At 38.6% G+C, this 27,996-nt stretch overlaps 1 protein-coding gene across 7 annotated transcripts; it reads left to right on the top strand.

Annotated features, from left to right (window-relative positions):
- The first annotated feature begins 25 nt into the window (after positions 1 to 25).
- LOC140947193 (rho GTPase-activating protein 6-like) lies at positions 26 to 26,469 on the top strand. Of its 7 annotated transcripts, none has more exons than XM_073396248.1 (13): positions 26 to 110; positions 8,166 to 8,265; positions 11,713 to 11,828; positions 12,651 to 12,807; positions 17,710 to 17,790; positions 18,149 to 18,583; positions 19,135 to 19,190; positions 19,660 to 19,813; positions 20,740 to 20,891; positions 21,496 to 21,561; positions 22,037 to 22,150; positions 22,501 to 22,607; positions 23,200 to 26,469. In XM_073396248.1, exons 1-13 carry the CDS (start codon positions 108 to 110, stop codon positions 23,948 to 23,950), a joined length of 2,292 nt encoding a protein of 763 aa, XP_073252349.1. In that variant the 5' UTR covers positions 26 to 107; the 3' UTR covers positions 23,951 to 26,469. The 7 variants fall into 7 exon arrangements, with proteins under 7 accessions (XP_073252349.1, XP_073252350.1, XP_073252348.1 ...); XM_073396249.1 differs by lacking the exon at positions 26 to 110 and adding an exon at positions 5,114 to 5,417; XM_073396247.1 differs by lacking the exon at positions 26 to 110 and adding an exon at positions 6,997 to 7,557.
- The last annotated feature ends 1,527 nt before the right edge of the window (positions 26,470 to 27,996 follow it).

The raw sequence follows: 27,996 nt of genomic DNA, 5'->3' as shown, positions 1-27,996 counted from the left end.
GTCTATAATATAAGACGGGTGCATAACTAGGAGTGTCGCGAGGTTCTCTTGGTCATTAAAGTTGGGGGCTCGATCGTTTTATCGCCGGAGGTCTGTGGTCTGAACTAATGGTGAGTAAAAACACTTCACTAAAAATAACTTCTGTAACAATTAACAACTTTACTTTCGTTTACTCTTACCAAAATGTATGATTAACTAATGCCTCTGTCGCCCAAATAAGCGGTCGCAGCTAGTATGCGTGAAGCGAGTGGTCTTAGATGTTCTCATTCTAACCTAATATGTGAATTTCGAAAATTCGAAAATTTTAAGTTATAGTTTCCTGTGATACTGGATTTCATTGTTATAGTCAATCATCTTAATAACTTTCTATTTTATATAAAACACCATTGATCAGTGTGTGTGACCAATAGAGGTTTATGTACTGAATATAAATGTTGCGTTTGCATTCAGCAATTTATAACATTTCCTTCATTGAGTAGCCAATCTCTCAGTTACTAGAAGATTAACGAAAATCTTGTAAAGTATTCGCGCAATTTAACCTTTTCGTAAATATGTCGTTAAACGTTTAGGCGAGTTTAAATTAAACGCAAGACACACGCCTGTGACTTTAATCGATAGAATGTGAGGATTGATGTTAATGTCCGAATGCACTTGTTCTGTGCACTCATGATTTATCAGGTTGCCGTATGCATTGACTAATATGATGTATGTCACCTTCGAATAATCACCCGGTAAAAAATTTTCTGCAGTTGTGGAATACTTTTTAGTGATGTTCTGTTTGAAATCCCGACAGAGGAGGGGGCGGGGGGAGGAGGGGTATTCCCGGGAATTTTTGTTGAGAGTGTGCCGCCCAAATCCTGACCCTGTTTCAGACTAAAAAATGTCATTTTTCACACGAGTTTTCAGACCTGTCATAATTAAGTGATACTTTTTAAACTAGAGCTCAAACAAAAAGATTTCTTACAGCCCATTTCGAATTCGCGTATTCATTTCTGATTCATATGGAAGTGTGAAACGACAATTACCTTCATACACTCCCGTAGGTTCTTCGAAAACCATACCCGATTCCACACCGAAATGGGCAAAATCTATACCCGCTTTTAGACCAAAACGGCGCAAAACCACCTTTATGCCTTATATAAGGGAGTATCCTTCCGGTTTGAAACCAACTGACTTCCTAAATACTTTCACCCGTTATTCGAAAGGCCGACAATATAATATAATAGCACAGCACGTAACGGAACAACTCCTTTTTAACTTGACTTTGGTTACGAGTTCGGATTGTAATGCATATACGTAAAAGTTAGCGATGGCCCCAAAAGAATTCGGACCTCAGTCAATGCACGGCATTGCATGACAAAGAATGGATCGTTCAATGCAACCTTTACATGAGAAAGAGTGGATCGTGGTAGGCCTTGGAATACAGTTGACTGAAGTGCAGTAACGAAGCAAATAATCTAGTGAGTGCCCGGGGGGGGGGTACTCCCTTATATAAGCTATATAGGCATGTGCCACCCCATCGGGTAGGGGTTTTGCGCCGTTTTGGTCTGAAAACGGGTATACACTTTGCCCATTTTGGTCTGGAATCGGGTATGGTTTTTGAGGGAACTACGGGAGTCTATGAACGTATTTATCGTTTCAATTCCAAATGAGTAAGAAAGAAAGAGAAACGTGAGAATTCGAAATGGATTTGAAGAATTTTTTTGTTTGCGCTCTAATCTGAGTAATGATAACACACTTTCTGCCTAAATACCAGGTCTGAAAACGGGTATGGATTTTAGAGGTCTGGTCTGAAAACGGGTGTGGAAAACTACATTTTTTCGTCTGAAATGGGCTCAGGGTTTGGAGAACCGGGCGGCGCACCCCCACCAAGAATTCCTAGGAGTACCCCCCCCGGGAGTGAGTGATACGAGCCTGCCAATTAATACACCATACAGTATTGAGCAAAGGTCCGCTACCAGACTTCACTTCACTTGATATCTCTTTCTTGCATAAGGTGCGGCGTGAAATGATGCCTGAAGTCGACTCTAGCTGAAAATTCGGGCACGCCCCATCAGATAAAGATTGTTGACATTTCGAACTCGACGTCTTAAGTGTCAGTGTAAATACAGGGGAGGAAAGGGGGCAGCGAGAGTGAGCTGAGCTTAACCTCGGTTTCTCACAAAGGCACCTCCACTCCCTCGAAGTAGTAAAGAGTAAAGCTTGCGCGGGGAGCGTTGTCGAAATAGACTGTAACGTCTAGTTGCAATTATGAAAATGTCCCATTTTATATTAAAAATGACAAATCAAAATTAGACACAAAAACTGAAAATAGAAGTTTTAAGCCAGTTTCTGTTTCTTTTAAGCTATGTCGATGGTCGTTTTTGATTATCAAAAAGGCAAGCTATTTACGTTTATCACGTTTACGATATTTTTAGTCAGCTAAGAACACTGAGTGACTGCTAGAGCCGGATTCTCTTTGTTATGAGCTATTCCGGTCCTGAATATTAAGAAGTTGTCACAAAAGATTTTCCGGAAACATATATCATGATCAACTGGAAAAAACCGTCCATGGGGTGATGTAAGAAGTCGTTGGAGGAGAGCAATCATACATGAGTCGAGTCACTTGGACCATGTTATCAAAACTGAGAAACTAAAATCTGATGACACTGAGACTTAAAGTCTACCATATTTCACCCCACTGTTATCATCAGTTTCGAGACAAAACGACTTTTAGAACCTCAGTTCACAATTCGGACTGCCGCACAAGCCAACATAGCTAATTATAAAATATGTAGATATAGAATGATGAAAAATAGTTATGCATTATGGACCATTATGTCTTTCTAAATAGTAAGATATCATTATTAGAGCTGGGACTCAATCCTAAATTGCACCAGTCCTGTGGTTGTCAAGTACCCGCCCTGTACCAGCGGCAGCTGAATGGGATTACGAGCTGTCGATAACCCGGTAACCTGGGAAACCAGTTACAGTCGAACCCCGCAGAATATGGACACCTCGTTATTACGGACAGTTTGCTTTGTCCCTGGGGAAAACCCTTCCTTACATTTTCTTTACGTTTTTAAAATCGGCTTAGACCGGACGATACTGATTTTAACTAGTACCTTCAGTGCAGTTAAAACTGCACTGAAGCGCACGCACCAACTCTGCGGTATGGCGATTACCTTACGCATGCGCACAGCCATATCACCCGCGCGTGGCAGCCATGGACAGCTGTTTCGCCCTTGTTGAGGCTCATCACCATGGCATAGCCGTCGGGTCAATGAACGGGGAAACCCGTGTATCAAAGACCCTTCACTGGCGAGGCTAATGCAACGCACTCCTTTAAGCGCCAGCTCCACCGGACGCCCCGTTCTTGGCTCTCTCCTTTGCTCCGAGAGATTTTTCTCCGGGTATTCCGGTTTCCCCCTCCTCAAAAACCAACATTTTTAAATTCCAGTTCAACAAGGAATCAGGTAGACGAAGACTCGTTATATATTTACTAGTATTAACCAAAGGTTACGGAAAGCGGGCGACAACGATCTAGGATCAAAACGCTTTTGACGCTTTTGCTCCAACTAGGAGCTTTGCGTAAGTTTCACGTTACAGATGGTCAAACCACGCGTGATCAAATTGCGAGTGAAAGAAGGTCCAAACGCGCGTGATCAAACTGCTTTCTCTGCATACGATTCATTCTTTGTGGAAGTCCAAACAAATGCTGGCTTACATACATGCAACGCATGCGTAATAACAACCTGGAGATTAGGATTACAGGCTCCTCTTGTCGCTCGCAATTATTTACTTATTCAATACGGACATTTTTTATGGCCCCCTCAGTGTCCTTATTAACGGGGCTTCACTAAAAATTGGTTTTCCGATTGCCCACATCCAACCTTTCAAGCCACATCTGCTCAATTCCTCAATGGAAGGCTAAATATAAGCGGTTCATTTTCTAATGAAGCAGTAATTCACATCGTTTTTCAGTAGCTATCTGACGAAGGCCCAGCGACCGAAACATCAGCTTTTGAATATCTTAACGTTGCCCAATTCACCCTTTAAATCATCGCGCAGCGGATTTAACCTACATTCGAGCTGGAAACATAGGTCTGTGATGTTACAGGTGAAGCGTGAACTGAATCACTTTCATTGGTGGAAGTCTGCGGGGTCTTTAAGTTAACTTTAAAGCAAGGCTGATCGGTAGGTTATGGATGGGAGTAAAAAAGTATTTTCATGCGCAATATTTCGGTTTCGGCTAACCTAACCGTTATCAGGGGCTAATTCTTGCATGTGGGTAGTGTTGAGTTGAGTTCAAGAGCTTTAGAGCGGGGAAAACCTCCACGTGTTTTGAACTTCACATTACTGAGATTCGTGGCAAACCACACTTCAGGTGCCGACGCGTGCGAGAAAAATAAAAATAGCAACTCAGTATAAATTTGTTGACGGCTAATTTTTTCAGTGGCTGACGACCAAACCTGACTAAACTGTGGTCACAAAAATTCCACTACTGAATCTACACTGCTTATACTGCCAAATGGCATATACTATATGACTTTCACTGATTATTGTTTGGCATATGATGCAGTTGTGCTGAACTGAGGAAACTGACTTTAAATGTGAAAGTAGTTTTTTCCTCGTAAAAATGTTTGATGATTATTTTTTCTTGTACACATTCCAACACGTTTGGTTAACAAAATTTCTGGCAGCAGATCAGCCCTTTACGGCCTTCTGTTCACCTCTTGTGGTCACCATACCGTTCCGTGTACGTACATGCATTTCCTATGCTGACACTAAAGAGGAGAATTTGTTTTTAAAAAGACCAGACAAAACAAATTTAGCCTGCGTAGCAAGCGTTTCCGCGCTAGTTCGTCGAGAAAGTTGGGAAGAGAGCAAAAAAACTGAATGACGGGGGACGGGGAGGGGAAAGAAGGAACCTTCCACCTATTTTTTTTTTTATCGCTTCCGCTCTAACTTTCGCGCAATAACTCGATTGGAAACGCTTGCTACGCAGGCTAAAACAAATTAAAACAGGTCGTTCTATCTTGACGAAAAATTTGTGCGAATCTTCTGACCTTTATTATCCTTTATGTTTGAAGAGGAGAAAATAAGATTCCGGTGGAGGTTAACTGCGAACAAGTTGTGACAACAAACAACAGCTCAGCACTTTTGTATGGCACTTAACTGATAAAGGTCTTAAACTTTTGAATCTTCCAATTAAAAAAGGGCGTACATAGACTTGCCTATAGGTCACGCAAAACGTTAGCGATGCACAATCCGCCCAGTTCGCGATTTCACGAGCTACAAAGTCTTGCGGCGATTGACGAATTTGAGAGAAATCTCGCTTAACTGAGGACCTCACGAAAATGGACTTAGAAAAGTTATAGAAACTTGGAGAAAGTTAAAGAACAACCTAGTACAGCCACGATCATTAAGAGCATCAGGTAGGCTTTACGTAAGTGCTGTTGTGTAGCTTTCATCAAAAGATTACAATTATTGTTACGTGAATAAATGTTTGACTTTAAGAGTATAAGGGAAATAGTTGATGAGATTTTAGACAAATCCCCACGCAAACTAAGTAACAAAACAATCATGTTTACTTCCACGTTCTCTCACATGTATCTGGATCAGAGGAACGAAAAAGAAAGTGTTCCGTGTATCTAGATTTCTCTAAAGCGAACGGAACACATTTCAGCATCGTTTGGATTTTCTTTCAACAACTACATCTTAACTTATTGAGCGAGAAAAGAAAACTAAAAAGAACATTTGTCAAGGATTAGCGCTCAAATTTCAACAAGTTGCACCTGAACGTTTGGCGACAGTCGGAGGAGGTTGGATATAAGTTAAACAATCAATGAACGTGGCGTGGTAACACTGTTCACGCTGCCTCACTGGCGTTTCAACCTGCTTTACCCTTGTGAACGACTTCATGGTTAATGTTTGGCCTTCAAAAAGGCTGTCACGGTCTTCCACTGAAGTTGAGCGGCCTAAAATTTGCGTCCAATAGTCGCAGGCAGGTAAGGAAACTGATTTCAATTCGTAACAATAGCTCTTTTCTCCAATATCCTGCAGGGAAAGACAGTTGAAAAAAATAACCGAAATCAACAATCAAATAGTAGATCGATGAAGTGTTCAGCAACCCGTAAAAACATATGGTCCAACTCAATGGCCATTGAATTAATTGTCTTGACCTATATTAATGCAATATTATGTGCTTGACAATTTGTGACTAAAACGATAGTTGCTGATCATTCTAAAAATATATTCATATTGTTAAGTCATCAACTATTGTGAAAAGCGAATAGAAAATACTTAAAATTCACCTCACGTTTCAATCAACATCAACAATTTATCTGTTTCTCTGAAGCCCAAAAACTAAAAACCTTAAAAAAAAATCGAAAAATCTCACATGATTTTGAAAATTTTGAAAAACACCTTGCTCGTGTGAAAGTGCTAACGACGAGGTTTTATAGAAAGATTTCGCTTACAGACTCAATTTGATGTCCATGATTTTTTAAACGTTTTGTTTAAAACGTAAATTAACTAGCGTTTCCTAGCGGTGTTTTAAAAGAGTTTTATGACAACTTGTCAAAAATTCAAATTCTCGATGAGTGATGATCACTGGAAAGCCTCTAGATTTTATATTAGAAAATCTCGACCCATAAAATCCATTAATTTATCGGAAATTTACTCACGGAACAAAAGTGAACTGCCGGAATTTCGTATAAACACATCGAAGTTAAGGGCACAAATTGAGATATTGAGCGACTTAGTTGTTCCGTATGAAAATGAACTTATTCACACTATTGTTTCACTTCGAAATATTTCTAAGGCTAATTGTAGTAAAGTCACATTTCGCAAATAAAATACCAAGGAATGGAGCAGCGGTCACGGTCTTATGGTAACAGTCTTTCAGGAACATAGCGTGATTACCACAAGCGATTAATATTTGTATAAACATTTATATAGACAAATCTCGGCAAAAAAAAATAGTCAGCAAATTCAATACTGCATTAAGTACTTTGAACTGAACAGATTACAGGACCAAAATACATTTGGAGAGAGGAGATGTGAACATCAACAACAGTCTTGTACTTTTGCCTTAAACGTGATGACAAGAACGTAGAAATGTCCACAAACAATACAAACATGTTGCAATATATCAATACTATTAAAGTCTCTGGTGTTTGGATGTTTGGACTTCGCCATTCAACAAGAACAATGACACCGGAAAGAACGTAAAAAGATCAAGAAAATCTTTGTGACAGAGCTTACAACGAGGAATTCATGGCAAACGAGTAGATTATTGCCGCCACATCCGAATCGCGGGTTTTGAATTTGTCTCTTTTAAGAAGCAAGAAAACAACGAGAAGCGCTAAAAAAAAGAACTGAAGCCACCAAAAATAACACAAAATTTGGAGGTCAGGGTGAAGACCTCATGTTTCTAATTTCAAGAGGATTAAAAAGCTAACAACAATAGCTGGTGGGCTAGTGGAGACGAGAACACTTTAAAAACAGCTAAACACGCCGGGAAAACGAACAGGAAAAACTCCCGCGCCGAACTTCGAACTTCATCTGATCATGGTATGAAAAGTTTGTCGTGTATTTTTAGTGCTGTAAAGGTTTTGACTAAATCCGGGTTAATGACTGTTTTATTTTTTCGTTTTAAAAACGCCATTTTAGCTTAGTGAACGTACTTTATGTTCGTTCGGTATAGTGACTTAATACTGTCGCGACAGTAGATTTCAACAATTTTCCTAAAGTCCTAAGTCCGTTTCTGTCCTAGTTTTAAAGTGACTTCATCGATCGTCAGTATTCCAACTGTTAAAGACCGATAATCATACAAATAATATAATAGCACAGCATGCAACCGAACAACTTTCTTTAAATTTGACTTTGGTTACGCATTCGGATTGAAATGCACATAAAAAGTTAGCATCGACACCGAAAACATTTGGACCGCAGTCAATGCTTGCTTCACATGACCGAAGTTTTCAATCGTGGGAGGCCTTGAAATAGAGTTAAATGAACCGCAGTAACGAGGCAAATTATGTAGTGAGTGATACGAACCTGCCAATCATTTTCTAAAGGGCATTGTGTGTGAGTTAATACAGCATATCAAGGTTGAGTTTATTACCCTGCTACCAGACTTCACTTGTGACTAGGTTGTTGATATCTCTTTCTCGCCTCAGGTGCGACGTGAAATGATGCCTGAAGTCGACTCTTTCGATCCGTTTGTTACCAGCCAAAACAGGAGAGGACATCCCAGATCATACAGCCAGTACTATGAAGGTATCTTTCAATATCGCTTATCATGGTTTTATTCGCGATGAAGAGAGCGCAAATTCGGGACTCAGTAGTCGGTGTCGGTGTGTTAATTAACACTAGTTGTGTATATCGGCCATAGCAGCCTTTTACAGGTGTCTGGGGTGGTCTTCTGTTTTAAGGGAACCATACCCTACTCGAGGCCGAACGCTTTTCAAAAAGAACACGTACTGAATTGTTGGTATCATCCGTCAATCGATGTGATTTGGCGAATCCAAGCTAGATGATAAGCGACTCAATTTTGTTCTCATGTATTAGGACACAATAGGTCTTAAATTGAAAGTACATTACTAATCCGCTTTATTCACGAGTTTTATGTTCGCTTTCCTGGGTTTCATGAGCTTCGTCGCTAAATTTCAAAGTTCAACTTCACAAACCTTTGTTCCATAAAAGATTAAGCAAGAGGAAACGAGAAAAACGTTATTCTTAAGGGCGAGCATTGCTCGCGTGTCTTTTGAAAAAAAAAATTGGTCTAGAGCCAATCTTTAAGACCTTCTTTTGAGAAAATGGATAGAGTTACCGTATTGACATGTGGATAAGTTGCACACGAACAAAAATCTCATATATGAAACTCCACACTAAGCCACCCAAAAACCGCTGAAAGGATCGAATTAACCGGCGATGTCTGAAGTCGTACAGCTCGGATGATAGACCTGTCGCCTAATTCTCGGTCACGAACAAAACTTTGGACATAGGCATTCCATCAACGCGACAAAACTCAGATTACCGTAGACCAGCCATGTTTGTAACGATTTTACACCTCCTCGTTCTGTCAAGTGGTTTCTCGTATAAAAATTGCACGATAACGAAAGCGAAACAATTTCAAACAGAGGCCATTATAGCTTTATCAACATTTCTGGTCAGCAGTGACCGACACTTGTTTTAACAATGTTAAGCAAACAAACTTCGACTCAACAGACAGAAATTCCAATTTTTCATGATGCGATAATTTGCGTGCAAGACGTGACATTCTTACGGCAGGAAAAGGAAATGATACAGACGGGACAAAAACAAAGATAACTGGGTCTACAAAAAATCTATTACAAAAGAATACGCAATAAAACTACTAATATCAGTTTTGAATTTGGCGGATTCTTTATTTCCACTATTACCCCCCGGACGAAATGCCGTTCAGTCTGTTTTGTTAGTAGCTTTTAATCTTGCAAAAAGACCACATTCAAACGAAAAGCTAAATGTATCTTGCAGAATATTGCTGACATTTTTCATGAAGCTGCAAAATGGCTATAAATTGTGATCGTCTGCTCCGGGGGGGAGTGAGACCGAGTCCCCTCTGACCAATTGTCACAGTGGTTCTTGAACGTATGTTCTAGCTTTTGAATTTGCCAAAAAACCTCAAGAGAAACACCACCATTTTATTTTGTTTCATGATGTCTTACAATCAATACTAAGTTCATGTGCCGAGGACTGTAACCTAGTGTAAATCGTCGGTCAGTAGTTAACAGAAGAATCTGGCGTTTTTCATGACTGTATTTTCATAAACTGAATAACATAAAGTAAAATGAAAATTTTGAGGTCGAATTTTCACTGTTAAAACAAACATATCACTAGGTAGGGAACTTTTGATAAAAGTATGAAACGCATGGCGGAGTTTCGAGCGCACACTACGTCAATGAATTAAGTGTCAAAACAAACTTGCATAATCCGGTAAAATAACTTTGTTTGTTTAAGATAAAATGGTCTCAAAAAGCCTCAGCTGTACGCAAGAAGATTTCAATACATTAAGCAGAGGCAGTGCGGAAAAGGTTGTCGCATATCGCTCTAACGAGTTCTTCGAACAAGTCGACAAACGAAAACAAAATGTGGATTTTTTTAAGAGTAAAAACGTCACTTTGAAGTTATGTCGGAATTATCTCTTAGACATTCTTTACGAGCTGTCGCATATTCTGTGTAGATACGAACGGTTGAGCAATTTCTACAGGTGTATCAATTATACATGTGACAAGTTTTGTTAGGCTCGTGGCTTCCACGTCGTAAAGTAGTCTATCAATGGAACAAATCCTAAGTAACTTCAATGCGCCACTCAAACTTTGTAAAGATGACAATTAAGATGAGAAAAAAATTACGACGGAAAATTAAACCTGCGCACGACCCACTTGTTAACTTTAAATATCCTCCGGATGTCGTAGCAAAACAGGTCGCGAGCGGAATGGCTAGTTTAATAACTCGTTACGGTTCACTTGTATCGTTTCTACGTCAGCTTTAGTTCACTTTGACGATCGCGCGAGCCCACGATTATATTCCCTGAGGGTATGTGAACAACACGCTTGGCAAAAGTGATGAAAAAGACCCTACAACTATTGCAATTCTTATGTTTTTCAATGGAAAAGTGCCACATGTCAGTTATTTTTGCCAATTAGTTGGCACAGAATTGCTGTGTCTGGGAACTTGACGAGAGCGCCCGTACCTCATTGGAAAAGGGCTGTAAGTGGCGAGACAGAAAGATACCTACCGAACCAATCAATCGTGTACATGTACAAAGACGGGTTGTATTTATTTGGCATATTTACACGGCATTTTACCTTCTGTGTATTCAATGAGCCACTTAAATCAAAGCTTGTGTGGTTGAGGTTTTCTTGCTTGTCATAAATACGGTAGTTAAAAGCGATGTTTGTATGTTATGCGCGGCAAAGTACAATAGAAGAGGCTTTTCGTGCGTTACGTCATTCTCTATTGTCTTTTGGCCAATGGACGGTGGGTAATTATTGATTTCAATTAATAAGATCTGCCCTCGCGTCAATCAATGGATGATTAGCAAGTCGCTCACAGCTACACACAAAACTCAATTCCATTAGTAAAATGTGAACAACAAGCAAATTATGAAGGACATTTTAACTTCCAAACTGCTCTGGATTGTTCGGGTTTGTGGTCCGAGCGTGATGCTACTCGAAGCAGCTTAACATTTTCGCGTTGAGTCATTCATGGTCCTAAACGCTTACGAGACCGCGACGGACACAGAATCGGTAGAGAGGGTTTCGCCATATTGCAGTCTGAGTGTAACCCAATCTCCGACAGCCATGAACGATTCATCATTCACAAGAGGAGAACGTAAATACCGCAACACAAGTGAAAGGTTGGCCCTTGCAAGGAAGGTTGAGCTAAGCGCAATCGAGCAAAATGCGAACGTTGTCATTCTGAGCCCGCAGAAAGTGGCTGTCGAAAGAGCCGGCGAAATGTCCCCGAAGGCTGAGAACGAGGGGTCCATGACATCGGCAGCTAAAAAGAAGGGATTGCAAAAGCTGGCGTCGGGAGCCATTGCTAACATAGGCACAGTGTTTAAGGGGGGTGCAAATACAGGGGATATGGAGGGGCGACGTGAGACGGGTAGGTCGTCTAGCAGGAATGCAGCCAAAGGCTCGTCTGTACTGAACGATCTTACTCCCCATTCTGATCCAGGGATGCAGGAAAAGCTGTCACCATCAGGCTCACACAAGGAAAAGTTCTTTAACAAGACCTGGAGGAACCGGCTTAAAGTTGTATCTAATGCTGGAAATGCCTTATGGATTCCTCAGGTACATAGAGAATATAATCCGGCGGTGGCACGCGTTATAGTTGTCGCTTTGACTGTTCACCGTCGCGTTACTTCTCTAATACGTTCAGTCAAAATTCATTAAGTGCATTGCCAATGGGACCCTGCAAGCACAGCGATTGGCTTAAACATCGCGCAATTTGTACAAGACAGAACTTACGGGCAGCTTTCTCTATCGAAAATCTGCTGTATGTACAAATTCAAAGTTCATTCCACTCATGCCTGACCTTGCTAAAGTATTAAGTGTCGTCACGGCACTTTGAATTTTATAAAGAGAGTTTCCTGTTGCTTCAAGTCAACGTTTGTGCGGCCACAAACGGGAAGCGTTGAACGAACGCATACAAGATTTTGGCAACGAATTGGATCGTTTTAAAGAAAATCTTTGAAGTCGGGTCTCGTAAAAATGAGGTTCGAATGTTCAACTCTGTGGATGAAAACCTCCACGGTAGTGAAACGATGAAAGCTGAAAAGAATACTAAATATTATTAAGTTTGCGCTGTTAGAGGTTAAATAAAGTTTTTATTTGTAACTTTTACGGTAGCTTTCGACATAAACTGTCACTAACCCTGCTAACCTGAGAATACAAACCACTAACTTTCTACCACGCACATCCTTTCACCCTCCCATTATAACTAAGCAGCTCCTTGCATTTCCCTACTTGAATGCTATTTAAAAGGATTTATTTAACATTTAGGCCTGGCAAAACCCATCTGATCCTCTGAGCAGTTTGCGTTTTCAATTAACCGTGATGAGAATTAGGCTTCGGTAAATTTGCCGCCTTAACGAGCTTTTTGTGGCTTTGCAGGATGATTTTAGTTGGAGCTCAGTGGAAGGAAGAAAAATCCAGCTAACGAGCATTCCACTGTCTGCTCTGTCAGAGCCAGAATGCATCGCTCTTCAAAGAGTTGCACAAACCAGGTTAAAGCAAATGGATTTCAAGAGTCATGTAACAATACCTAAAGGTACGTATGGTGCAATAATCATTCTAATGACAATAGTCTCAATAAAAGTTTAATGAAATAGTCAAAGCCAATTCACTTACAACAAGTTCGATTGTGGTTCTCAACCCAAAGAGAAAAGGAGGACTCACGCATTTGGACTCAATCAAGACAATAACAAACTTATCTACTGCCTTTACTGTCAAGAGGCTGCCATTTTGTTTGATAAGAAGCCCGTCAAAATTGAGACCTTTTTTAAAAAGTGGAAGCAAACGCCATTAGTTGCACTTGTTCAAACTTCACGGCACTTGTTAACAATGCAAATATAAATTTACAGAGATCGTTTTATAATTTTCGGCGCGAGATGAGGTGCGAAAAATATCGCCGTTTTGTGCGTTTGCAAGCTTTTGACATGTCATTTTAATTAAGAGACTTGATCACGTAAAGTGAAAAGAAGGTAATTATGTCAAAGAATACTTCTTCAACACTTCCACAAATTGTAGAGGTCGAAAATTCATTTCTGCAGTTTGCAATATTTTAAAGTGTGTACTATTTATCAAAATATAAATAATGCTTGTTCTTTAAAAAATCTAATGAGATTACTGGGCTGATTGATAGTAACCCTTGTCTGGCAGTATGAACGAAAACTAGTTGATGTGCCAAGCTTTAAAAAGTCGAACTCTTCGTCCTGAACAGCAAGGTATCACGCTTCTGTTTTCGACTCAGACCACGCTTCCTCAAAATTGCCTTTTGAAAGAAGAAATTTACCTTGTTGAAATATCGGGTGAAATACTAAATAATGCAAACCTTTGTTCACACGTAAATGCACGATTATCTTAAGCAGTCCTTTGCGTTCACAATATATTTGTTGTCAGATCGGCTAGAATTTATATTTATAGCCTGTATGCCTTTTCTATTATTTTGTTGTCGGGGTGACTTTGGCTTTGATACAAACAAATGCTGTTTTAATTTTTTCTTAGTTCAATACCTTGTCAAGTGTCGAGGGTACAAGTTAAAAATTAAAAAGAAAATGTCAAAATCAAACACCCTTCAGACCAAAAGTATGAATCTACTTCATTTGAATTTTGACACTGACGCATTTAATTTCTAAAGATATCTCTTTCATCTCCTAAAATAGACTTCCATGGAAATTCATTTTGTTTTTGTCAAGTCTTTTCTTTTTGTGTTAGCAACAATATTATTAATTTAGATGCAGTAAACAATGCTTGTCAACGAAGGGCCTTTCTTGTCAACATAGTGTTCACAATTCTGTAAAATGTTCATTGGTACTCTGTGCAAAGTTTAAGCTACAAAAGAGCCTTCAATAGTCTGAAGGACATAATCAGTAAAGAACTAAAACACCGTCACTAATGATGTTTAATGTTACTATAATGATATTAAACAGGTGCTGTTTACTGGTGAACAAGTTTTAATTTAACAACAACATTTTCTTTCCAACATGGGTAACCATAGCAACGGTGTAACTTGTCAAAAGCACTTATAAGTCCAGCTTTAGGTATTTATTTATCCACAACAAGCTTTTCAAAACTCCAGTTTTTGTTTTCCATGTTGGCAAAAATGTTAGAAGGTTTCTGGGTAGCCTGTGTCACAGTCAAATTAACTCCTTGGTATAGAAAGCCTGCATAATGGCTCGCAGAAGCTTGTTCTGATATATATACCCTTTTGATTGGCTAGAGCCTGAGAAAGCCTGAATTTACCTTTGAGATCAATTTAAAAAAGTACTGTACATCTGCCAAAACAGTGGCCTTCGTCAATAGCTAGAGAAAACCAAGGAAAATACAAAAATACATTGTGGAGTATTGGATGGTTGTTGCTGTTGGAAACATCCAATCACCAATTGTGTAAGACATGTAGTCAAACAGAAACAGATATATATATTTCGTAAAATCCAACTATTGGTCTATTATCAATGCTGCGTTCTGATTGGTTGAGCTACTACAAGGCTATATGTTATAGCCCACTAGTAGCAAAAGCGCCAGCTTTTGGCGACAAAAAAAGGATTAAAGTCTAGCTTTAACCAGCTAAAGTTGTTTTGTCTCGATATTTTTGACCAGCTAGTTGGATTTTACTAAAACAATAATTATTATTCCTCTCGCCCTCATGGCCTCTGAGTCAATAACCCATTCTGGCTCGAGGAATAATTGTAAAATATCCCTGCAAACCTGCTGAATATCAGAACAAGCTTTTGGTAGACCTTATGCAGATGCACTATATCAAGTTCTCTAGATCACTGTCTAAAATATTCAAATCTGCCAGCAATGCAGGCTAGGTTTAGGGTTGTCTTAAATTTAGAAAATTCTACAATATGTTATTATATTAGGCAACTGCAACTTTACTACCATTATTACATTCCCTTTGCTTATGAATTATTGCATCGAAGTAAAGATACATTGTCAGTCAAATCTTGCTTTATGGACACCCACTTAACCCTTTAAGTCCCAATGGTGTCCAACATCAATATTCTCCTAACACTATCCATACATTGTTAAGAGATGTCTTCATTTTTCTGATTATCCAAGATATTTAAAAGATATGTTTCGTTTACGCTCTAGCACCTATTTTTTAAGAGGACATAATATGCTCTGTTTGCCCAAACCATCGACCACTTCTTATGGTATCAATTCCTTTAGTTACTTGGCAGCAACATCTTGGAATTCTCTCCCTGACCATTACCGCACTATTTCTGATTTTACTTCTTTTCGACGACTGATATCTACAGGGAACAATAATTTACTTAAAAGGGCAGGAACTGCAAACCTTTCTACATCATGATAATTTGCAAGTTAGTTGTCTAGGTAGTTAGTTATCTTTTTTGCTATATAGAATTAACTTTTTATTATAATTATTTATTAATGTAGTTGGCTCGAAGATATTAGCAGTTGAGTGCTACACTGTAAATTCGAGGGTAAATAAAGTTTATTGATATTGATTGATTGATTGAGATTAGGTTATGAGAATTAATAAAATGATCACCAAAGAGAAAATACCTTGATCTTTTACCAAATTCTCTTAACTAATTCTCCTACGAAATGTATGAAGACCAGTTTGGAGAATTTGTATGTGGATATTGGAACTTAAAGGGTTAGTACAGACACCTCATTAGTATGTAAAGTTTGCTTTGTCTCTGGGAAAAGAAATCCCTTATATTTTCTCAAAATTCAACTTGCTTAATATGGACACCCTGTTCATACAGACACTTTCTATGGCCCCTCAGTGACCGGGTCTGACTGTGCTAAAAAATATGATTTAGAATTTAACTAGCGTACTATGGTCTCATATTTTTGCATTCTGTTGAAAGTTTGAAACTTATTTTGTAGTTATGTCTTGGTGTTCTTGCCTATGGCAGAATTACTACTGCAAATAGATCAATGGTTAATAACCTTTTGTCTAAATGAATGGCACCAGCTTGGGTTGTGTTTATATATTTAGATGTTAGGAGCACTGCTCAAATTTACATTATGAGCTGTTTTTCCCTGTGGTGCCTACAACAGTGACTTGCCTCATCTTTTCGGAATGTTTAGTAAGAGCCCTAATAATGTGCCACTTTATAATATCAGTAGCATGTAACTCTGGCTGTTTTAAAAAACATTCCCTCCAAGAAAAGTGGGAACATGCATGGACCCCCTTGGGCTTGCATGACCCATGTCTAACATGACCCTTAAGAGCTGATTGGGAGTTATTTGATATTTCCTTATCAGTTTGTGTTACTTTGAAATGAAGGAAAAACATGAAAACTGGATAATCTCTGACACAGAGATAAAATCTTTACAGCTGTTACAGCTGTTACATTATTGTTGTTTTTTTTTCAGAATACACAGTATTTAATATGCAAGCAAACATTTTGTAAATAAAACAATTTCAAGTGATTCTTCCAAATCCAGCAATTTGGAGGAGCAAAGAGTCTATAATATTAAACAAATATTATTATTTCTCATAAAAGAATCATTCTGCGATCATCATTTAATTAGAAATAGTAATACTGAAGTGCAATTTTGTTTTAACCTGAATCTTTCAAACAGGATGGCCTAAACCTTTCTTTGACATAAACATGAATATTGTTGCAGCTTTTAGTTAATACAGGAAGACTTAACACAAAATAACGAGATTTATTGCTAGATTAAGTGATTTACAATGATTAAAGAACCAGATGGAAAGTTTAAATGGATTAAACAGTCCCAATAACTCAACTTCATGTATTTTTGGCAGTAAAAGCAGCAGCTGTCCTGTTTTTAAGAGAAAATGTGTTAATTCACAGGCATTTGCTGGTCTTTTCTATCGTATAATTATTTTGATAATTCTGAGAGTTATTTCAATTACGGTTGGATTTGATACATTTTTTACCATGCATAGTTAGGTTCATACAGGATACAACTTAGTGATCACATTTTCGACTTCCTGTGACCTTACTTATTGCTCATGCATTGCCATTTTCAAGGAGAAATGTTCTGTTAATCGTAACAGGTTAATTACTTTAGGGTTTAAGGCCCTCCAGTTGATACAATACCTTGTAAAGCAGGAGGCAGGAAACATGTTGCACTTAGATAATATTATTATGCTTAGATAATCCATGGGGAGTCTTCCTTTGTGACCACTAGAGGGATTTGTAACACAGTCATTATCTCCTGTTCAAAGCTGTTTTCACAGACGTGCATAGTCTACTTGTCTATCTAGAATCTACCCAAGACCAAAACTCTACAAAAATGTGGCAAAGCGCTGAAAAATTAATAGAACCCCATGGAAGAACACCTAGCCAGGTTCTAATTGAATTGTCAAAAACAGGATTTTGTCTGCAGGTTCAACAGTTAAAAGTTCATAAATTTAGCATGTCTCAATAAATGGTTCAATGTGTATCAACATTACAGACATATATCTCATTAATCAATTATTTGTTCTTTCTTCATTAAGACCCAAGGTCTCCAAGAAAATCCCTCAAGAGAGCCCTTTCCTGGAAAACAAAACCTTCTGGGTCTGGCCTTTTCGATAAAGGTAAAGGTTGGTTTAAGTAAATTTTAGTATATAAAAAATTTTGTCTTTTGTTGTAGATAGTTTGAAAGTGTTAATTAAACCAATAATGGTTTCATAAACACATTGATAAACATATCGCATTCATCACAGGCAGGGGTCTCTAAGATTGAAACAGACATAGCTTATGGATAATTATTGCTCATGATTTTTAAAAGGTGCTTAAAATATATTTTTACATTATCCGTTCCATAAACTTTAATTTCAAAGAAGCTCAGCTCTGACAGTAATTAAGAATTATAGCCACAAATAATGAATAGAATTGAAGGTACATCAACATGAGATGGCATGAGATTATTATCATTTCTAAATTGGATTACAGAAAATGGTGTGTTTGCAATACCTCTTCACAAAGCCGTAACATCTCAAGGTCTCTTAGATGCTTCTGAGTCGAAAAAAGGACAGAGGAATGTTAAAGAAAGTACACCATCAATTTCCTCAACAAACTCCACTGGCAATCAAGAAGTACCTGAAGAGTCACCAAAAGTAAGACGACATTCATCAGGGTCAAGTCTCTCACAAAGTTCCAGATCATCTAATGAGAATTCGAATCAAAACAGTGACAACAAGTTTTTATCAGGAAAAGACCAACCTGCAGAATCATCTAGTTGGAAATCACGGCTTATTGATGCCCTGACACTTTTGTCCTCTTCTGCCTCAGCATCATGTCTGATGGACAAGCAGTCTGCGCTCAGTCCCCCAACACCACAAGTTCCTCCAATTGTCTTACAAGCTGTTGAACACCTCCAGTTGCATGGTAGGGTCCTTAAAAAGTATTCTAAATGTTACATTTTTTGTATATATAGCTACATAGATGAAAGGTTAAGCTGCTTGCAAAATAGACAAAGCACAGTTGTCAGTGGGAGCCAGTTTCTGTAGCATGAAGCACCAAGGAGCATTGCTAACCCCCCTGGATGAGATGCTAGTTCATTGCAAGGCCACCCCAGGCAGTATAAATTATCACCAGAACCATGTTATACATCTTGATGAAATGAGACAGAGTTAAGAGCAACAGAGTTTCTTGTCTAAGGAAAAAACATGATGGCAACATTTGAACCTGTGCCTGTAGATTTTAAGATGTTTACTACCCGGCGACTTCCACAAAGGAGTTTTAAATTATTGTGCTTGTTTTTGTTGGTAAATAGAAAATGGTGGACACTTCCTTACGACCACTTCAAGATCCTTTATACAAAAAAAAAAACCTTCTTACCCCTACCCTCTCTACAAATCAAGCATTTCTTTACTTTAAAACTGACATAGCCCATTGGTAAATGAAATTTAATTGATGTATAATTATGTTATTCCCAGGTCTTCACGTTCTAGGAATATTTAGAGTTGGAGGATCAAAGAAGCGAATGAAACAAGTATGTACTCAAATTTGACTTTCAATTTGACTATTTGCTTTGACTACACACTGGTGTAGAGAATTAGATACTTGCATGTACTTTAAAGCAAGGTACCTTCTCAAAATAACTGCTGAAGCTCTTTTAAGTCCTTAGCTCACAGAAATCATTCTTAAAGCCAAGAGTCAAAACAAGCACAGTACACATAAGTCATTCTTAAAGCGATGAGTCAAAACAAGCACGCTACATAAAAAAAAAACTTGTTCTTAAAGTAATGAGCCAAAATGAGCATGCTACGCGAATGGCATATAGAAACGCGCTAATAGTTATTATGAATATTCCTCTTTCTATAAGGTCGCCACGCAAAACAATTTCGCTCTCACACAAAGTAGAAACGCGCTAATAGTTATTATCAATATTCCTCGCTCTATAAGCCATCTATGCGAAACAATTTCTCTGAAAAAGGAAATTTGATTGGTTCTTGTTACAGATGAGAGATCAGTTTGATTTAGGAGAGAAGACAAGTTTCACAGCAGAAGATGACAACCCACATGATGTGGCTGCATTATTCAAGGAATATTTTCGAGACCTTCCAGAACCTCTTCTAACCCGTGACCTGTATTCTGCCTTCTTAGAAACCCAAAGTAAGCCATACAGACAAATATTTTCATAGCATTATTGCAACGAAAAAACTCAACATAGCATCTTACACTGCCAACATTCCCCCACTACAAGGAGTAGCTAGAAACATGGGATTTTCAAAAAGTTTTCTGGGACCTTGGAAAAAAAATTATGCTTCAAAAATTGTTTTGAATTTAAGAGATAGCATGGATCCTGCTTCAAGGAGGTCGACTTATAGCATTAGAGTTATCTAGAGCATTGCCTTTTTGTGATGGGTGGTCTCTTTTTTTGTGAAAAATTAAATATAATAATTATGTTGATTTAAGAAAAATGGGCAAAAACCATCCCCTCAACTTTCTGGTCATTTTTGAAAGTCCTTTGTCACATTTTTCAATCACTTTTGAAAAAGGCTGTATCATTCATTGTCTGTTTGTTAAACAGATAATTTTAACATTAGGTACTGAACTTAATTCATTATTTTTTGTTAGTCTCTAGATGAGCTTAAACAACGACAACGTCGACAGCAGTAAAAACATTGCTAAAAATTAATTTGCATCCTTTCAAATGTTATTGTGTCTATTAAAACCTGCTCCATATGTCAAATGTAGGCCATTTTTCTTGGAGTTGAATTCTGAAGGACTTTTGTTCAGGTTTGAAAAGAGAAAGGAAAATTTGTCATGGTACATTCATATCCTCCATAAAATGACACATTAGGAGGTTTCACATCAAAGTCATGTAGTGGACATCAAAGAAATGAACTAGAAAGCATGATGCTCTCACAGCTCATCCAGAGCTGTTGTTTTCTCAAGTTCATAAAACCAATATTGTTTTTGGATGTTGTTACTTTCGTTTTAGTGGTTGCTTAAGCTCTCTATTGAAAGGATCAGCAACAACTATATTCAACATAGTGTTTAGCAAGGAATGTCACAGGTTTGATTTCTACTCTAAGGTTTTGAGGATCAAAGCACGCAGATAACAGCCCTTCGTCTACTATGCTGTTTACTGCCAATTCCAAACAGGGACACGTTGAAAGCGCTGCTAGAGTTTCTTGCTGAAGTTGCACAGTGGTCAGAAGACAGAATCGGTGAAAATGGAGTTGAAGTAAGTTCGTTTTGTTTTTCATAGTAAAGATTTCTTGTAACACAAATTATTCATTTATTTATTTATTTAATTTATTTATTTTAAGAAAGGGGATTGGCACTGCTGGAAATAAATAAACAGCTGTTTTGGCAAACCGTGCAAGTTGTTCTCTGTTGATTTAACACTTGTTTCCTGTAAATTTTTCATCTTTTGCTCTCTTTGTATTTTGTCGTGTGTACGTGTAGGAGTTATTACCGGCTTTAACATCATCAAAGTCGAGTCGTATCTGCAGGCTTAGCAAACCTCTGGTCCGTCAAAGAAATGTTGGCCAGCAAAACTGGGAAGATTTTAAAGCTGATTGTGAAGATGTTTGAAGAATTAATATTGATGAAGCCGGTTCAGAATAAATAAGACACATACCTCGACATTATTTCTAAAAGTGTCCAGCTCTTCTAAAATCTCTTGTAAAGCTTCTTCATGCCACTTTAAGTTTATGCCAACGTGGAGCGATTCCCAAAGCTGCCAGTTTAAAACCCCAGGGGCCGACCCGAGGGCCCGGGAAAGAGACTCGAACCCAGGCTCTAGAAACTGCGGCCTTAACGGTGATGTTTTTTTGTCTGTTTAGATTCCAGGAAACAAGATGAATTCCAAGAACTTAGCAATTATTATTGGCCCAAATATCTTACACAAGGTAAGATTTGATCATATCTGTTTTAAACAATAATTTCACGAGCGCGCAATGGATAAGGCTTCATTTTCAGCCGTTTGAGGGAAAGTTTATCCCATTTTGTGCGAATGAAACTGGATATGAGTATAGAGATGCAAGATAGCTAACAAGGGCATAAGGTCATAGTCACCTCACATCCACCAATAACGGTCTTTTAGAAGCAAGCAAGAAATATTCATGTATTTCGGTGATTTTATTCTAAGGTCGCTTTTTTTCGGCCAGGTAAGATTTCGTCCTCTCGATAACAGACCCCGCATTTCGGACACCCCACTGGTACTACTGACCCTAATACGGTTACCCCGTAAATAAAGACACTGTCTATGTTGCCCAGAGGATCCGTATTGGTGAGATTCCACTGTATCCAGAACTTGCTTATTTTATTCATTTATTTTATTTCTTTACTATTATATTTTTTTTTTTTTCATTTCGTTTGAATTAGGTGAAAGGCCAACATCATGACTTTTTAGTAGAAGACAAGGCTCGCGCTGACGAAAGAAAAGAAATCATCGACGTTGTTCAAGATATGATTGAAAATCACGACAAGCTGTTCGAGGTACGAGCTATGTTATTATATTTACGAGACTGTTTAATATATCAGGAATATGATCCTAATAATTAATAACCAGCAAGTAAATCTGCAAGGCGGGTCAGGGAGACCTAACTGGACGTTCCGATTAAAAAAAAAATCCAGTGGAGTATAGAAGGGAGCATATGGTTGGGCAAAATCTCGTATGCTTTGAATATTTTTGACTCCAATGTTCTGCCAACAAACAATTCCCAACAAAACCCCTTCATTGGATATAAACAATTCAAACATTAAACTTCGCCACGATCGTTCGCAACTAGACGAAAGTTTTGCAATGGTTTGTCATTATGGTCACATCTCAACTTTGGCTATTTCAGATTTCTGCGGAAGTACACCATGACATTCTTTTTCAACTCCTTGACAATGAACCGGAAATAGTTGACTACATTTTAAGGAGGAAGCTGTTGCGAGCCAATGGTACAAGGTAATGAAACATTGTGAATGGTGTACGTGGACAAATAGGAAATAAAATACTTAATATAGATATAAATTTGATTTAACAGGTTAACGCAACAAATAGAATGGAAACCCCCTCCTTTGGAAAGCTGTTTGTCAAGGGAAGTTTATGTCTCTCTGTGAGAGATATGTAGGAAAACTTGGCTCTAATGTGCCTTGTAGTTATCACCACACTTCTGAAAACAAACGCTGTGCAGGCTAAACTAGCTAGGAAACAATGTCCCAGCGGTCTTATTATAAACTAAACCGATACAAATCACGAGAAACATTTTGCATCCCAGACGTAGAATACAAATTGGAATCAGTTGCCAATTAAAAGTTTTTACCTTCTAGGACGAAATTTTGCTTCCGTAACATCGTCTCCTAGCTTAGCGACATGGAAGGAACAAATTTTCCGTAACAATGAGCTATCCATGATCTTAATAACACGATAACTGCAGTTACTTTTACTAAGAGGCGTCTTAGGTTAGCTAAAAAGTGAGAGTAGCGTTTCATCAATCACTTCAATTTTATATCCTAATTCGAATAAGTGTGTTAAGGACTCTTCGTTTTTCTCGCAGCTTTGACATGGAAGACGAACTTTTTAATCTGGGAGAAACAGAAAAGCTTGAATTACCAATGAGAGGGCGTGTGCAATCTGCTGGTGTGATCGAACGTTCACGTGGTGTAAACACGCCCTTGTCGCGGTCACACGGCGACACGAGCTTGCGGCCGAGGCACTATATAGCGACACGCACTAGCAGTGATAAGACTCATTACAACCCTGGATTTCCTGTACGTAGTCATTCTTTGAATCAAGAAGAAGCAAGACATTATCGGGATAATGTATTTTGGCGACAGATGTCTACACCGGACGATAGTTTATCGCCGCCAAGTTACAATTATAATTATCGACAAAATAAGCGCAGGACACCTCCTATAACGCGAGCGATTTGTAGATATGATGGATCGGATGAGCCACCTTCACCATCTCTTTCATCAACATCACCGTCGGTCTCATACTCAAACTATTCTACACCTCCTTCTTCCCCTTCGGGCTCTGGGGCTTATGTTTCTGCAGACTCGAATTCCTCGTCACCTTTACCAGGTCGAGCTTATATCGAAGACGACCGACCGGCGTTATCGGAATGGACTTTTCATACGGAAATTGACGTAGAGTTGACTCACGAGGGGGACATGTACCCCCGAAGACGATCTCCTTCGCCTTTCACTTTTTCCGATTGGCAGCTAGAGAACTGGTTTCAATGGGAATCACTAACGCAACAAAACAGCAGTCAAAAAGACTTTCTGGAACAGGAAACGCTTGTGTAGTATATTTGCATGAGACAGTTTTATCTGTCTCTTAGTGGTAAAACGTTTTTGTGGAGTTCACTCGCCCTTTTTCCAAGATAGGTGCCGAAATATGTACGATAACGCTCATGGAAACGGCACCCTAGTAAGACCAGAGTTCACTTAGATCTGTAGCTACAACCAGTATTTTAGCCGTGCTGTTCTCTTTCAATTTAGTGAGTGGTTGGTATGTATGAGAAGAGAGTTGCGAGGTTGTTACCTAGGACCCTCGCTGCTCTCGCCTAGCCTGCGAGCAAGCTCTCCTTCGCCGCTCGCTCGCGCGTTTTCGCGAGACTCGTTTCACTCGCCCAAATAGGAGAGATTGCTCGCAGGCTAGCTCTCGCCTGCCTGGTTTACAGTTAAAGCAATTTTTCATTTGACCTTGGTAAATGGTTTCGCAGTGTAAGCGTTCGTTTTTTTGTTTTATTTGCCAATAGTAAAATTGATCAAAACACTGGATTCGTCGTTTTATCGCTTAAGGAAACACTAAGAATTAAAAAGTGTCGTTCGATTGTTACAATCGAAAATGAGCCCATCAGTTGCTGTTGCTCAAAGTTTTGGAAAATTAATCCTCAGCCACAATTTTTAAACTGGTAACGTGTTCTAGTGCGTATTCGCTAAATCACATTTTCATATAATCTTGCTTGTTTGCTTGTTGATGTGGTATTCTTCATAAGCGATCATTTCAAGGTCAAGCGAAAATCGCTCTGATACTGTAAATAATGTTTTGATGTTTATAAGTGCAGGTTATTGGTTAATGTGGTATGGTGTGAATCCTCGATTAGGCACTTCTATCCTCGGTAACCCTATAAGTTTGTGTTAAGCACCCAATTCGTCCCTGTCTCTTTTTTAACACAACTACACAGTAACCCGCATTGTTTTAGCTGGCATAACCCGTAACCCATTAACGTGTAAAATACTCACCGCTATAAATATTTGATCAGACAACTACATACATCAATGACGCCCAACAACTACAACGTATCTCCTTGCAACGATTTGCCACAAAAAAACGAGTCTCAGCAGTGTCCTTCCAAATGGGTGCCTCTTCGTTGCACCAGGGGCCCGTTTCTCGAACGTCCCGATAATAAACGGGCCCGGTAAGCTGTCTCCGTTTACATTAAAGATCGAGGTTTCAATAGTTTTGCATCTAACGTGATAAAACTGTCAGTTAGTGAAACGAAATGGAGTAGTTTGCTAGCCAGGAACCGCGCTCTTATTCTTTATATTTCGATTTGAATATTTGATTTCGGGCCCGTAAAGTTACCGGGACTTTCGAGAAACAGGCCCCTGATGTCAGTAGGATTTACAATGTATGATTCTGTTCAGTTAAACGAACACGCCTATATAATTGCCTTTATATGTTGCCCTTTTAGTTAGTAGTGACACTCCAGCAGTGCTGTTCATCCACTATATTTGAAGAAAAATGACGGAAAGTTTCAATTGTTTTACAGATCGTGAGTGAGTGGGATTTCCTGAGGTTCTGCTTGTTGTGCTTTTGTAAGAGGTCAATTTTGGGGTCTGTAGATAGTTTGGTATTTCGACCACGATCACTCTAAAGCTGGTATCTCTTGGTACTGTTTTTTGTTAATTTTTTATCAGAAATTTGAAACGTTTATTTCCTGGCATTTGTTATGGCAGTGGGTGAATCAGAATCATGAATTGTAGGATTGCGCTAGGAATAGTTAAGAAAAAGAGGTTTACATGTGGACACTGAGAAATCGCGGTGAATCGCGACAGAGGCCTTATTTATGTAAAAAAATAAAAATCTCCTTAGTGAGTGTATCTTCTATTCTCAAGTAAAAAGTTGAAATAGAAGAAGAAAGATAATACAAATCTACACTGCGTGTAGACGCTAAGAGTAAAACCGACTTCGGTGACAATACTTCCGGTTATGGAAGGTTTGAATATGATTAGGTAGTTAAGAATGTTTGATCATGAGATGTGCATGCCGGGATAAATATTTATTTTTGCTCCGGAAACGAAAGAATGAAGATCTTCGGAAAATACGCAAAATCTCGGAAGATCTTCGCTTTTGTCTCGAGTACAAAAGGTGTAGAATAAATTCTGACCAAATAGTAACAGAATTTGCTTTCGCCTTTGCGTTCTAATAGAAATCTTTATGTCTGTTCATCAACGACTTCTAATGAAAGATTGCTTTCTATAAGGCAATTTTTAGACTAGTTCTAGATGAGGCTAGGACTAATTAAAAAATAATCTAAATTGTTATAGTATTTTCATAGAAATGACCAAAATATTTTTGTTAGATTCACATTTTGCGACACCCATGAAAGCATCATCTTATCTTTTTCAGATCTAGAGTTTTATCATCATTTTACAATAATTTGTAGCATAGTTTAGTCCGCTACAATTGCTGTTGATTATTGGCCTTGAGAGAGGAATGTAACATGCACATTATTGGAATAATAGTTTTGTGTACAATATGCTTCCTATCTTTAAAAGGTTGATATTTTATAATAAATATTTTATCAGAGAGGTAATTTTCTTTTTTCGTGAAACAGTTTGTCGGCGTCATTTACTAGTCTATTTAGCGGCCTGGGGCTCACTTAAGTAAGGATGGGGGAATACCGCCGAGGCCTGCATGAAAACCCTGACCCTGTGTAAGACAAAAAAGTTTCATTTCATTACCCTGTTCAATTCACAAGAGGCCTTTTTTTCAATTCATGACCCTTGTTCCTTTCGTTTCGTACACAGAACTAAGTGTTTTGTCCAAGCTGACATTATCGAATAAGATTTTGAAACTTTTGTTTCCAAACTTTTGTATGATGTGCCTTGCCAATATTACACTCCGATTTTTCAGTCTGTCTGGTCCAGAAAGAAACCCTAAAATAGGGAAACTGCAGACCCTGTTTAAGACTTGTGACCCTTAAAACTGCACCCTATCCAGCTTACCCAATTTTAAAAGCCTGCTAATAATTAAGCAGTAGAAAACGTTTTCCGTGTTTGCATAGCCTGGTATAAACACGAGAGGGGTTGGGAGAATTCGAGACAGTGATGCAAACCCGAGACGAAGTCGAGGGTTTGCATAACTGTCGAGCATTCTCCCAACCCCTCTCGTGTTTATATCAGGCTATGCAAACACAGGAAAAAAGTTTTCTACTGCTTTTATAAAATAACTTTCCCAAGAAAAAACACAAAACTGTTTGTTATGGTACTGATTAAATGAGAAATTCTTACCAGTCGCAAAGTCTTGTCCACAACGTCTTGCAGGCGTAATCAGTTCTTGTTTTGCAAAAAGATGCTATTCAAAATACAGAAATTTTTCGCTTAAACTGTCAGCTTAAGCGAAAAAAAATTGACAAACCTTCTTTGTAACGATTTTCCAAGTTTCAGCCGACGGAGGAATTGGTAAATAAAGTAAACTTGTCGAGTTTTGAACTCGAAAACTTTTTCAAATTCGTGCTTGCGTGATTAGCGCGCGAATAGCAAAACATCTTGACGCCACAACCATGTTTACATACTCTCATGCAAACGATGCAAACACTCCTCTTGGCCAATCAGAGTGCGCGTACTATCTTAGTTATTTTATAAAGGACCTTAGTAGTCGTTCGAAATGACAAGAAGAAGAATCCATCGCCTTCCCTCGTTGTCTAAAAGGAAGGAAGCTTAAAAACTAATTTGGGGCTGTGTTTTCTCACTTATCTTCGAACCAAATGGGGTTCCCTTCTAATGTTCATATACGATTAACTTCACATACCAACGACTCTCCTAAAATATTGGTGTGCCGGTGCAAGTAATAATTCCCGACACCTGATCCCGAAAGCGATGCCAGAATTGTTTCTTTTGCTGTTTGCTTGAAAAAGCTCCAATATCTGACAGAAAGACCAAAAGTTGTAAATTCTTTTGGTGTAAATAATGTAGCCTGCGAGTAAGCTCTCCGAGGCGCTCTGGTGAGCTTAGCTTGCTCTCACAGACTACCCTGCCCTCGTTCAACCCTGCCCCTATATCACGTACGGGCGGGACCTGGAAATAAATCAGGCTTAGGGCTTGGTAGCCTCTCGTGTGAC

Source organism: Porites lutea, chromosome 9 (genome assembly GCF_958299795.1).
Source record: "Porites lutea chromosome 9, jaPorLute2.1, whole genome shotgun sequence".
Classification (NCBI taxonomy): domain Eukaryota; kingdom Metazoa; phylum Cnidaria; class Anthozoa; order Scleractinia; family Poritidae; genus Porites; species Porites lutea.
This window is presented reverse-complemented; position numbering and strand designations above follow the sequence as displayed.